The following is a 14,311-nucleotide window of genomic DNA, read 5'->3' as shown; positions in this document are numbered from 1 at the left end:
AGTTTTTCCCCTGACATTAAGTCCAGTCATGTCCGACTCTGAAGATTGGTGCTCATCTCCATTTCTAAGCCGAAGAGCCGGCATTATCCATAGACACCTCCAAGGTGATGTGGCCAAGGTCCGATCCCACAGCAAGCTGGCTTCAGGAAAGGCAGAAGCTGCACATCGCACGTGCTGAACCTGACTCAGCACATAGAAGATGGCTTTGAAAGGCAGCAGATCACAGGAGCTGTCTTCATAGATCTGTCAGCAGCCTATGAGACTGTGAACCACTGCCTCCTCCTGAGAAAAATGTATAGTATCACAAAGGACGACCACCTCACCCGCCTCATAGGAAACCTGCTACAAAACAGGAGCTTTTTTGTTGAGTTCCAGGGCCAGAGAAGCAGATGGCGGAAACAGAAGAACGGCCTGCCTCAGGGGAGCGTGCTCACTCCATCCATGTTCAACATTTACACAAATGACCAGCCACTGCCAGAAGGGACAGAGAGCTTCATCTATGCTGATGATCGTGCCATCACCGCTCAAGCAGGGAGCTTTGAGATGGTAGAACAGAATCTCTCCGAAGCTCTAGGTGCTCTTACTGCCTATTACAGGGAAAACCAGCTGATCCCTAATCCATCTAAAACACAGACATGTGCTTTTCACTTTAAGAACAGACATGTATCCCAAGCTCTGAGGATTACCTGGGAAGGAACCCCACTGGAGCATTGCAGCGCACCCAAATACCTGGGAGTCACTCTGGACTGTGCTCTGACCTACAAGAAGCACTGCCTGAACATCAAGCAAAAAGTGGGCGCTAGAAACAATATCATATGAAAACTGACTGGCACAACCTGGGGATCACAACCAGACACAGTGAAGACATCTGCCCTTGCGCTATGCTACTCTGCCCAGTGTGGAACACATCTCACCATGCTAAAACAGTGGATGTGGCTCTTAATGAAACATGGCACATTATCACGGGGTGTCTGTGCCCTACACCACTGGAGAAATTACACTGTTTAGCCGGTATTGCACCACCTGACATCCGCCGGGAAGTAGCAGCCAATAGTGAAAGGACCAAGGCAGTGACATCTCCAGCTCATCCCTTGTTCGGGTATCAGCCAGCACGTCAACGACTTAAATCAAGAAATAGTTTTCTAAGATCTACAGAGACACTTGCTGGAACACCCCAGCAAGCAAGAGTCCAAAAGTGGCAGGCTCAAACCCAGAATGGCTGATACCAAATGAGAGACTCCCCCCTGGTCAGGCAGAAGACTGGGCGACTTGGAAGGCGCTGAACAGACTGCGCTTTGGCACCACGAGATGCAGAGCCAACCTTCAGAAATGGGGCCACAAAGTGGAATCCACGACATGCAAGTGCAGAGAAGAGCAAACCACTGACCACCTGCTGCAATGCAACCTGAGCCCTGCCACATGCACAATGGAGGACCTTCTTGCGGCAACACCAGAGGCACTCCAAGGGGCCAGATACTGGTCAAAGGACATTTAATCAACTACCAAGCTTGCAAACTCTGTTTTGTCTGTTTGTTAAAAATTTGTTAAAAATGTAATGCAATTGTCTGGTTGATACTGACATGATAAATAAATAAATATGTGGCCAGCATGACTGCATGGAGCACCATTACCTTCCTGCCAGAGCAATACCTATTGATCTACTCACATTTACAGGTTTTCGAACTGCTAGGTCGGCAGAAGCTGTGGCTAACAATAGGAACTCACCACACCTCCAAGGTCATGTGGCCAGCATGACTGCACAGAGCACCCTTAACTTCCTGCCAGAGCAGTACCTATTGATCTACTCACATTTACAGGTTTTCGAACTGCTAGGTTGACAGAAGCTGCGGCTAACAATAGGAGCTCACCACACCTCCAAGGTCATGTGGCTAGCACGACTGCACAGAGCACCCTTACCTTCCTGCCAGAGAAATACCTATTGATCTACTTGCATTTGCATGTTTTCGAACTGCTATGTCGGCAGAAGCTGCGGCTAACAATAGGAACTCACCACACCTCCAAGGTCATGTGGCCAGCATGACTGCACGGAGCACCCTTACCTTCCTGCCAGAGCAATACCTATTGATCTACTCACATTTGCATGTTTTCGAACTGCTAGGTTGAAAGAAGCTGGGGCTGACAGCAGGAGCTCACCATGCTCCCCGGATACAAACCTGCCACCTGCCACCTTTCGGTCAGCAAGTTCAGCAACTCAGCGCTTTGACCCACTGTGCCACGAATATATACATACACACAAACATATTAATATGTTATGTTTGCTGGTTACACTATTTCTGTTCCTGGGTTATAAATCTCATTTCCTAATTCGTTCTATCATGTAAAAAAATGGGAAAAAGTTTATTATTTTGCAAAAAAAATGTTTTTGGCGGGAGGGACATCCTGTTATAGCACATTGGATGAATATTTCATCGAGTCTCCACCAATTCGACATAGTTTGTGCCACAAAAACGAAATATCTGGAGTCATGTCTCCAAAAATAGAGGTTTCAAGGGAGGGTTTCGTTGAGCTCCGACTCGGCTCGATCTTCCTCTTCCTTCTGTGCCAATTGTCCGGCGGCTGCGTCGATCGCGGCGCCCACAATCTCCGCAGCCGTCCGGTAGATCAGTTGCTTGTCTTGTGCATCTCCAATCCCTGCGGCATTATGCCATGTTGCAAATCCAGTGGTCTCCTTGTTGGACGCCAACAACTTCCTCACAACTCCGATTTGCCGTGGTTGAGCTTCTCTTTCTTCGGAGTCACAGGCTTTTGGTGGAAGAAGACCCTTCTCTGAAGGCCTGGTTGGAAAGGAAGGTGGAGACAACTCCAGAAAAGTTAAAGGTTTCCATTCCTTTGGGGACAAAGTCCCTTCGTCCTCTGAGATGTGGGTTCTAGATGTCTCAAGGTGGGATGTCGCGATGTTGCTTCCTAATGGGAGAAGGAGATGGTCAATATGGGTCATGTCGGTATCTTGGCCATGTATGGTCTTGTTATGTTCTCCTTCTTCACCGTCCTCCACCGCAGTGGCTTTTCTGTCACTCTCCTCTTTTGTGGGTCTTCCTCTCTCCGTCTTCTCCTCGTTCTTCTTCCAGGATGCTGAGTGTCCTAATAACTCGTTGCTCAACCAACCCAAGTCGCGCGTCGCCATCAGCATGCCCTGCCCGCCCGGGTTCTCCGCCAGGTCGCCCAAGCCTTGCTCCTCGTCCTCGTCGTCCATCCAGTAACCGCATCCTCCTCCTTCCAAGTCTTCGTCTTCCGGGGCCGTTTCTTGCACCTCGTCTCCGTTCCCGCCGAGGAGGTTGTAGACCTGCTTCTGGAGGCTCTCCCACTCCGAAATGTTCTTCAGGACCGGGTTCTCCTCCCAGAGGCTTCCTTCTAAAGAGAGGCTCTTCCTCTCCTCAGCGATGGGTTCCACCGCATCTTCGTCAGCCATTCTGTGGATCTCCAGACCATGCCAGGAGACCCGTTGGCTCCCTTTGCTCTCCAAGAGAGCACGATCTGGAACTGCTTTCGGTGGCTTCAGCTCCATGTCACTCAACAGTTCTGTGTCCTTCTTGCTATCAGAAGAGGCTTCTGGTTTGACAGGGAGGGGAGGCTCTCCATCTTCTGTCACCTTCTCAATCCTTGGCAGATCAGATCTTTGGACTCGGGAAGTAATCGCAGCCCTGAACGTCCTCCATGGCTTGGTTATCCACGAAGCTTCTGCCTTATTCGTTGTGTCAGTCATCTCCATATTGTTGTAGATAACTTCCACTGGATTTTGAGTTTCGTTTCTGGGTTTCCACCTCAAAGGAGACTCTCCTTGTGGGTCCGCGGTTCTGCTAAGTGCAGCGACGGGCCCACATCGTATATTTCCTCCGTAGATTGGAGATGCTCCCAAACCTTGGGTTGGCTTCTTGGATGTGTCCTTCAAGCACAAGAGTTTCCGGAGTAAAGAGGAGGCTGGTTTCGCTCCTGGAGATCCTTCGATTGGGTCCCGTCCCAGAACGCCTTCTTGTTGGGTTGGCTTCCGGACGGCTGGGATGGGACTCTCATGGGCAGCTTCCATGCACAGACGGCTCTTGGAAGCCACCTCTTCCTGGGCGGTCTTGGTGGTCCTGTTCTTCCTCCACCAAAACGGGCACTTCCCTTTGAAGAACCGGCTTTCTCTGGCCGGTTCTAGCTTATACGCCGAGACCTCGATCCCTGAGGAAGACCTCAAACTTTGATCTTTATCACAGTGGATGGTGGAGTCGCCTTTCATTCGCTGCTCTCGCATGTTCTCACTGTTTCCTTCCACGGAGATCTGGTCACTTTGAATCTCGTATCCACATCTTTTCAGAGACAGCTTCTTTTCAAATACTTGGGCTTCTAGTCCTCAAGTTTCCATGCAACGTCACTCATCCACGATTCCGTCTTTCAAGAGTTACGTGGTTTCTTTGACCACCCAGAAGAAGTCACCTTGCTTTTCCTTCACCAAAAAGTTCATCTGGTTTTCAGTGAACGGAAGAAGCAAAACGTTCCCCAAGTTTACGTGAATGGACGAACTCTTCCTCTATAGTTTCCCAAATAGTAACCGACCGTCTCTGTGATTACTTATTTACAACAATGAGAGTGTTGTTTTGTTTTTCTCAGTTGGGTCTAGAAATTTGAAGTAGATCCATAACGGTTCTTTGCAACGTATCCTGCAAATACACACAAAAAGAAAACGCAGGTCAAATTGGTCAACAAATGCAAATCCCACCTAGCAAACCCCAAAAGATAAAGTCATATTTATATATTGTTTGCATATTGGTATATTTTAAATTGTATGCTAATGCTTTTATGTTAAGTCGCTTTGAGTCTTCTGTGGGTGAGATTATTATTATTATTATTATTATTATTATTATCTTTATTTATACCCCGCTAACATCTCCCGAAGGACTCGATGCAGCTTACAAAGGCCAAGGCCACCAACAAAACAACAGCATACAAATACAACAGTAAAACTCATAAAGCAAATAATAAACATCAAGCAAAACAACAATAAAGCGGGGTAATATTAATAATAATAATAATAATAATAATAATAATAATAATCTATATAAATAAAAATGTAATGTTCGTTTGTGGGATTAACAGAACTCAAAAACCACTGGACAAATTGACACCAAATTTGGACACAAGACACCTAACAACCCAATGTATGTCCTTCACTCAAAAAACTGATTCTGTCATTTGGGAGTTGTAGTTGCTAGGATTCAGCTACAAAGAGCATCCTGAACCCCACCAACGATGGAACTGAACCAAACTTGGCACACAGTTCTCCCATGACCAACAGAAAATACTGGTAGGGTTTGGTGGGCAGTGTCCTTTGGTTTTGGAGTTGTAGTTCATCTACATCCAGAGATCACTGTGGACTCAAACAATGATGAATCTGAACCAAACTCTACACAAATACTCAATATGCCCAAATATGAACACTGGTGGAGTTTGGGGAAAATAAAACCTTGACATTTGGGAGTTGTAGTTGCTGGGATTTATAGTTCACCTACAATCACAGAGCATTCTGAACCCCACCAACGAAAGAATTGGGCCAAACCTCCCACACAGAACCCCCATCTGGGCCACAGCAACACATGACAGGGGACGGCTAGTAGTAGTAGTAGTAATAATAATAATAATAATAATAATAATAATAATAATAGAAAATGAACACGTCAAGCTACTCTGGGACCTCCGAATTCAGACTGACAGACTTTTGGAACACAATACTCCTGACCTCACAATTCTGTTAAAAAACAAAGTATGGATTGTCGATGTCGCAATCCCAGGTGACAGCAGGATGGAAGAGAAACAACTGGAAAAGCTGACATGATATGAGGATTTAAAGATCGAACTGCAAAGTCTCTAGCACAAGCCAGTCAAAGGGGTCCCACTGGTGATCGGCACACTGGGTGCAGACCTTGGTTTGCACTTAAAAACAATCAGCGCTAACAAAATTACCATCTATCAGCTGCAAAAGGCAACCCTACTAGGATCCGCACACATTATTCACTGATACATCACACAGTCCTAGACACTTGGGAAGTGTCCGATGTGTGATCCAATACAACAACCAGCAGAGTGATCTTATCTGCTGTGGACTCATCTTGTTATGTTTGAAATAATAATAATAATAATAATAATAATAATAATAATAATAATAAATCATTGCTAAGTAACTTGGTTCTGAAAACTCACAAATCCCATTTGGACATGCAAGCTTCCACTTTGTAAGGTCAATAAGCTCAGCAACTTGTTGGTCCCCTCAAAAAAAAAAAAAAACCCAGACGGTTTAGTTAGTCCTGGGCGTTCTGTTTGCCAAGTTTGGTCCAGGTCCACCATTGGTGGAGGGGCGGTATTTCAATATGGTAAATAAATAAATAAATAAATAAATAAAGTGCCAAGTTTGGCCCGGATCCATCAATGTTTGGATTCACAGTGCTCTCTGGATGTAGGTGAACTACAAGAGTTCCTCAAAAGCGCCCCCCGGGGAAGTGCGCCCTAAGCAAAAGCATAATTGGTGTAACGCTTGAGCCGCCCTTGACTACAACTCCCCAAAATCAAGAATTTTCCCCAAAAACCTCCAGTATGTTTTTTGCTGATCATGGGGGCTCTGTGTGCCATGTTGGTCCAATTATATATTTGGTGGAGTTTCAAGTGCTCATTGACTGAAGGTGAACTATAAATCCCAGTACTTACAACTCCAAAATGTCCAGGCCAACTATCCCTCAAAATCCACCAGGATTCAAATTTGGGCACATCAGGTATGCATGCCGAGTTTGGTCCAGATCCATCATTGTTTGGGTCCATAGTGCTCTCTGGATGTAGGTGAACTACGACTCCCAAACTGAAGGTCAATGCCCAGCAAAACCTTTCAGTATTTTCTGTTGGTCATGGGAGCTCTGTGTGCCAAGTGTGATCCAATTCCATCTTTGGTGGAGCTCAGAGTGCTCATTGATTGCAGGTGAACTATAAATCCCAGTACCTATAACTCCAAAATGTCCAGGGAATTCTCTTCAAAACCCACCAGTATTGAAATTGGGTCATATCAGGTATGCATGCCAAGTTTGGTCCAGATCCATCATTGTTTGGGTTCATGGATGTAGGTGAACTATTCAGATTTCAAAGCCCGAATATTGTGTGGCCACAGGATGGATCTACCAGAAAGAAATGAATATTGAAAAAGCTTGAATATTTCCATTCTACAATTGTTATATATCTGTACTTAACAGGGCATTCTTAAAGAAGAGAACCACCTGCACAGCTGGCTGGGAGTCAGCTGCATTAAGATCACCACTGACCAAAAGATCATGAGTTCAAAGCCAGCCTGGGTCGGAGTGAGCTTCTGACCAATTTGTGTAGCTTGCTGTCGACCTTTGTAACCCAAAAGACAGTTGCATCTGTAAAGTAGGAAATTTAGGTACCACTTGTGGTGAAGTGTGAATTTTAACCTGCAGTTATGTATAGTTGGTAGTGCAGCCATTTTAAAACAGTCAGTCTGTAGTCTGTGAACTACAGGAATGGCTGGTTCTGTAGTAGTGAGAACCAGGAAGGTAGTCTGTAGTTCAAAAACTACAGGGAAAGGCTGATTCTACTGTAGTGATAATCAGGAAAGTTTTGGCTTTTAGCCTAGGTAGTTGACTTATTTATATTAGTAGTTAGTGTATGAGTAGAAAGGGTGAGAGAAACCCAGTGAGAATCTTTATTGCAACAGAAATATCACAAAGAAAGAATAAGCTTGTATCTGACGTAATCTATTAAGGAAAGAAACACAGTTTGAAGAAAAATAACTTTGAAACCTGTTTAGTAGAAGGAAGAGTCCTTTCCAGAGTTGTTTTAAAGAATGTTATAAATCTAACCTCTGAAGATATGTGCCTCTAAGAGTCAAGAACCATTGAAACTATCAAGCTTCAGCTACATTTCAATAAACTTGTTACAGTTTCGGTAGGTAGTCTGTAATTTAAAAACTACAAGGAAAGGCTGATTCTAATGTAGTGAGAATCAGGAAGGTTTTGGCTTCCAGCCTAGGTAGTTTAGATAAGTCAAGCTGACTTATTTATATTAGTAGTTAGTGTATGAGTAGAAAGGGTGAGAGAAAGCCAGTGAGAATCTTTATTGCAACAGAAATATCACAAAGAAAGAATAAGCTTGTATCTGAAGTAATCTATTAAGGAAAGAAACACGGTTTGAAGAAAAGTAAGATTGCCAATATCCGCTGGATAATGGAGAAAGGCAGGGAGTTTCAGAAAAACATCTACTTCTGCTTCATTGACTATTCTAAAGCCTTTGACTGTGTGGATCATAATAAATTGTGGCAAGTTCTTAGTGGGATGGGCATCCCAAGCCACCTTGTCTCTCTCCTGAGGAATCTGTACAAGGACCAAGTAGCAACAGTCAGAACTGACCACGGAACAACAGACTGGTTCAAGATTGGGAAAGGCGTACGGCAAGGCTGCATCCTCTCACCCAACCTTTTTAACTTGTATGCAGAACACATCATGCGATGTGCGGGGCTTGATGAATGCAAAGCTGGGGTGAAAATTGCTGGAAGAAACATTAACAACCTCAGATATGCAGATGACACCACCCTGATGGCCGAAAGCGAGGAGGAGCTGAGGAGCCTTCTAATCAAGGTGAAAGAAGAAAGCGCAAAAGCCGGGTTGCAGCTAAACGTCAAAAAAACCAAGATTATGGCAACAAGAATGATTGACAACTGGAAAATAGAGGGAGAAACCGTGGAGGCCGTGACAGACTTTGTATTTCTAGGGGCAAAGATTACTGCAGATGCAGACTGTAGCCAGGAAATCAGAAGACGCTTACTTCTTGGGAGAAGAGCAATGTCCAGTCTCGATAAAATAGTAAAGAGTAGAGACATCAGACTGACAACAAAGATCCGCCTAGTCAAAGCCATGGTCTTCCCTGTAGTCACCTACGGATGTGAGAGCTGGACCTTAGGGAAGGCTGAGCGAAGGAAGATCAATGCTTTTGAGCTGTGGTGTTGGAGGAAAGTGCTGAGAGTGCCTTGGACTGCAAGAAGATCCAACCAGTCCATCCTCCAGGAAATAAAGCCCGACTGCTCACTGGAGGGAAAGATACTAGAGACAAAGTTGAAGTACTTTGGCCACATCATGAGGAGACAGGAAAGCCTAGAGAAGACAATTATGCTGGGGAAAGTGGAAGGCAAAAGGAAGAGGGGCTGACCAAGGGCAAGATGGATGGATGGCATCCTTGAAGTGACTGGACTGACCTTGAGGGAGCTGGGGGTGGTAACGGCTGACAGGGAGCTCTGGCGTGGGCTGGTCCATGAGGTCACGAAGAGTCGGAGACGACTGAACGAATGAACAACAACAACAAGTTTGAAACCTGTTTAGTAGAAGGAAGAGTCCTTTCCAGAGTTGTTTTAAAGAATGTTATAAATCTAACCTCTGAAGATACGTGCCTCTAAGAGTCAAGAAACATTGAAACTATCAAGCTTCAGCTACATTTCAATAAACTTGTTACAGTTTCTGTTATAAATCCTTTCCAAGTTAAGTCACACTACACCTTGAAGGAAGACCAACGCAATATTAATAGCTATCAATTTAATAACCCCTTACAAAGTCGTGGTCCTTTACAAAACCATTACAAACTGGTGGCTTCTTCACAAATTGGTGAAATCTTTACAAATTGGTAGAATCTTGGTTACACTGCTTATGCGGGGAAGCAACTTTAACTAATTTACGAGGCCATAAAAATCTCCAGCAAGCATGCAAAGAATGAGGAAGCACTTAATCAGTGCCACAAATGGTCGGTGAAGGAACAGCTCCCCCGGTGGCCAAAATAGCCTCAAGAAAAGCTGGAATGTTAAATAGCCTCTGTGTGTCTGTCTATATATGTTGTGTGTCTATGGCATTGAATGTTTGCCATGTATGTGTACATTGTAATCTGCTCTGAGTCCATTGAGGGGTGAGAAGGGCGGAATATAAATACTGTAAACAAACAAACAAACAAACAAATAAACAAATAAACAAACTATAACTCCTATACTGTACATCCCTCCAAAGACCCTCCAGCATTTTTTGCTGGTCATGGGGCTTTTGCATGCCAAGTGAATTCCAGGTCCATTGTTGGAGTTCATAGTACTCTTAGATTGCAGGTGAACTATACATCCCAGTACCTATAACTCCTATAAATCATGGTGGATTCTCCCCAAGCATCTCTAGTATGCCATAGACAAGAATAGGAAAAGGTTATGGGAGAGGCAGTGAGCGGGGGTCATGCAAATTCCACACCAATGGAGAGAGTCAGGAACACTGGGATGTCTGTGGTGGAGGATACACATACATTCTAGGATGAAATGGTTTGCTGTGTGCCATAGAAAAGAATAGGAAAGGTTTATGGGAGAGTCAGTGGGCGGGGGTCATGCAAATTCCGCACCAATGGAGAGAGTCAGGAACACTGAGGTGTCTGTGGTGGAGGAAACACATACATTCTAGGATGAAATGGCTTGCTGTGTGCCATAGATAAGAATAGGAAAGGGTTATGGGAGAGGCAGTGGGCGGGGGGTCATGCAAATTCCACACCAATGGAGAGAGTTAGGAACACTGGGATGTCTGTGGTGGAGGAAACACATACAATCTAGGTTGAAATGGCTTGCTGTGTGCCATAGAAAAGAATAGGAAAGGTTTATGGGAGAGTCAGTGAGCGGGGGTCATGCAAATTCCACACCAATGGAGAGAGTCGGGAACATAAGGCTAGTATTGGATCTAATAGAACATTATGAACAGAATCATCAAAAAGAATTTGCCATACTAGCCTTGGACACAGAGAAGGCTTTTGATAACCTAAATTGGGATTTCTTTAAGATATTAATACAAGAATTGGACATGGGACATGGGAACACTGGGAAGTCTGTGGTGGAGGAAACACATACACACATACATATTTTCATTTTTATTATGTGTCTAGATAGATGGAAAAGGGGAGCGAGCACGCATTTTCTGTTTCCGACTTCATTCCAAAGCTCTTCTTATCGACTCTTTGTGGGTCAATTAAAGCTTACGATTAAATCTGCCTTTTTCTTGGCGGATGGGTCTCTGCGCTCAGGAATGTGATTCATTCGTTTTGTAATAATCTTCCCCCTTGGAATCGCTCTTTTTCCTGCGGGAGGAAGTTAAATATAACTCTGCCAGCCGTCGGCGGTTTTGCCGGGCATGTCCGTCCTCCGCCTTCTTGTCACTCACTCCGAAATTGGCCACGATTCCTGCCTTTGATTCAAGCTAAACCGATTAAAAGGTCGCAGCCCTCACGCCAACAGGCGCTTTAAAGGGGTTTATTATAATCTGGATTATCTGAACGGAGAATAATTGGCTCCCAAAATGATAAATTAATCTCACGGCCAAAAAATGTGGAGTTGGAAGCAAGAGGCACACATTTAGGAAATGGTTTATTTTATATGACCTTTCATGTGGACAAAGAGGAAGAAGACGGAAGGAGAAAAAGGATAAAGAAGGAAGGAGGAGAACAAAGAAGAAGAGCAAGAGAAACTGAAAGAAAGGAGTAGGAGAAAGAGAAGAAGAAGAAGGAAGAAGAGCAAGAGAAAATGAAGAAAAGAAGGAGAAGGAGAAGAGCAAGATAAATGAAGCAAAGAAGAAAGAGGAGGAAAAGGAATGAAGGAAGAAGGAAAAGAAAAAAAGGCAAAGGAGGAAGAAGAAGAAAGAAAGAAAGAAAGAAAGAAAGAGGAAGAGATGGAAGAAAAAGAATGAAGAAGAAAGAAGAGGAAGAGAAGAAGGGGAAGAAGAAAGGAGAAGAATAATAAAAAGGAAGAAGGGCAAGAGAAAATGAAGGAAAGGAGTAGAAAGGAGGAGGACGAGGAAAAGGAATGAAGGAAGAAGGAAAAGAAAAAGAGGCAGAGGAGGAGGAAAAAGAAAGGAAGGAAGGAAGAAGAGAAGAAGGAAAAGAAGGAAGGAGGAGAATGAGGAGGAAGAGAAAGAAGAGCAAGAGAAAATGAAGACAGATGGAGAAGCAGAAGAAGAAGGGTGAAGGGCAAGAGAAAATGAAGGAAAGAAGAAAGGAGGAGGAGGGGGGAAAGAATGAAGAGGAAAAAGGAGATGGAGGAGGAAAAAGAAAAAAAGAAAGAGGAAGAGATGGAATAAAAAGAATAAGAAGAAATAAGAGGAAGAGAATGAGGAAAGGGAATAATGAACAAAGGAAAAGAAAGTGGAAGGAAGAAGAAGAAAGAACAAAAGAAAAAGAGCGAAGGAGAAAGAGAAGAAGAAAAAGAAAGAAGAGAAGAAAGAAAAGGAGGAGGAGGAACAGGCAGAAGATGAGGCAAAGGAGGAAGAAGAAAGTAAGAGTGGAAGAAGAGGAAGAGGAAAAGGAATGAAGGAAGAAGAATAAGAAAGATGGGGCGGAGGAGGAAGAAAGTAAGAGAGGAAGAAGAGGAGGAAGTAAAGGAATGAAGGAAGAACAAGAAAGATGAGGCGGAGGCGGAAGATGAAAGAAGCAGAGGAAGAAAATGAGGAAAAATGAAGAACAAAGGAAAAGAAAGAGGAGAAGAAAAGATGGAAGAGAAACAATGAAGGAGAAAAAAGAAGGTAGAGAAAATGAAGGAAAGAAGGAAGGAAGAAGTAGAAATAAATGAAAGAAGGCGAAGAAAAATGAAGTGGAGAAGAAAGGAGAAGAAAGGAGAAGAGGAAGAAAAGGAAGGAAACATGAAGGAAAGAAGAGCAGGAAGAGAATGACAAAGAAGAATTAGGAAGGAAGTGGAAAAAGGAAAAGAAAGTGGAGGAGGAAGAAAAGAGTAAAAAAGGATGATAATAATAATAATAATAATAACAACAATAGTAGTAGTAGTAGTAGAAGAGGAATAGTAGTAGAAATGCCTCTCCTATCATGATTTTCTATAGCAAAGAGCAGGCTGTCTCCTTCCTCAATGGCACATCCCTTGCAGATCTCTAAACATGGCTCTCTTGTCTCTTTCTCTCTTCCAAGCTCAGCATCCCCGCCTCCCGCAGCCATTCCTTCCAGGCCATCCTGCCTTCCTTCTTACCTAATGTCCCCGGAGGGAGCTCCATCCCTGGTCCTCCTCCTCCTCCTTCTCCTCTTTCATCCACTGGAGAGCCTGGGAGACTTTCCCTGGAGAAGGAGATGATGAAGAAGAAGAAGATGCTGATGATGATGATGGAGCCGCCCCTCCCATCCCTGCCTGGGAGTTGCCATGGCAACCCTGCTGCTGGAGGGGCAGGGATGCAGTTGTGCAGAAAGGAAGGAGGAGTGCGGACAGGAAAGGGCGAGGATGCTGGAGGAAAGAGGGGAAGGAGGGAAGGAAGGGAAGGAAGGGAATCGTAGCATCATAGAGTTGGGAGAGAACCCCAAGGGCCATCTAGTCCAACTCCTATTCTACCATTCAGGAAAAGCACAAAAGGAAGGGAAGGAAGGAAAGAAAGAAGAGGAGAAGGAGGAAGATGGAGGCAGGAAGGAAGAGGAAGAAGGAGGGAAGGAAGGAAAGAAGAAGAAAGGAAAAAAGGATGAAAGGAAAGAAGAAAGGATGGATGGATGGATGGATGGATGGATGGATGGATGGATGGAAGGGAGGGAGGGAGGGAGAGAGGAAGATGGAGGCAGGAAAGAAGGAAGGAAAAAGGAAGGAAGGAAGGAAAGAAGGAAGAATGAAAGGGAAGATGGAAGAAAGGAAGGGAGGGAGGGAGGAAGCAAGAGGAGAGGGGAGGGAGGGAGGAAGGAAGACAGAGGCAGGAAAGAAGGAAGAGAAATATGGAAGAAAGGAAGGAAAGAAGGAAGAATGAAAGGGAAGATGGAAGAAAGGAAGGGAGGGAGGGAGGAAACAAGAGGAGAGGAGAGGGAGGGAGGAAGACAGAGGCAGGAAAGAAGGTAGAGAAATATGGAAGAAAGGAAGGAAAGAAGGAAGAATGAAAGGGAAGATGGAAGGAAGGAATGAACGAAGGAAGGAAGGGTGAAAGGAAGACAAAAAGAAGGTAGGATGAAAGGATGGATGAAAGAAAGGATGAAAGGAAAGAAAGAGAGGGAGGGAAGGAAGAGAAGGAAAAAAGGAGAAAGAGGGAGGGAAGAAAGAAGGAAAGAGGAAGGAAGAATGAAAGGAGGGAAGACAAGAATGAAGGGAAGGAAAAAGAAAGAAAAAAGGATGGATGGATGGAAGGATGAAAGGAAGAAGGAAGAAAGGAAGGTAAAAGTAGGATGGAAGAAAGATGGCAGGAAGATGAAAGAAAGGAGGGAAGGAGAAAAAGAAGGAGGGAAAGAAGGAAAAAGAATGAAGGAAAAAGGAAGAAAGAAAAAGAAGAAAGGAAGGATGAAA

General features: G+C 44.4%; 1 protein-coding gene across 1 annotated transcript; it reads right to left on the bottom strand.

Annotated features, from left to right (window-relative positions):
* Nucleotides 1-1,444: 1,444 nt before the first annotated feature.
* LOC137094974 (uncharacterized) lies at nucleotides 1,445-13,498 on the bottom strand. The gene is made up of 2 exons (XM_067461054.1): nucleotides 13,031-13,498; nucleotides 1,445-4,661 (listed from the first exon to the last, which is right to left on the bottom strand). Exon 2 carries the CDS (start codon nucleotides 4,253-4,255, stop codon nucleotides 2,507-2,509), a length of 1,749 nt encoding a protein of 582 aa, XP_067317155.1. The 5' UTR covers nucleotides 4,256-4,661; nucleotides 13,031-13,498; the 3' UTR covers nucleotides 1,445-2,506.
* Between the last annotated feature and the right edge of the window lie 813 nt (nucleotides 13,499-14,311).

Source organism: Anolis sagrei, chromosome X, assembly GCF_037176765.1.
Source record: "Anolis sagrei isolate rAnoSag1 chromosome X, rAnoSag1.mat, whole genome shotgun sequence".
NCBI lineage: Eukaryota > Metazoa > Chordata > Lepidosauria > Squamata > Dactyloidae > Anolis > Anolis sagrei.
The sequence above is the reverse complement of the archived record's forward strand: the minus strand, read 5'-3'. Positions and strand labels throughout refer to the sequence as shown.

Coding starts and splice junctions, on each gene's coding strand:
- LOC137094974 (XM_067461054.1), bottom strand. CDS start 4,255: ATGCGAGAGCAGCGAATGAAAGGCGACTCCACCATCCACTGTGATAAA.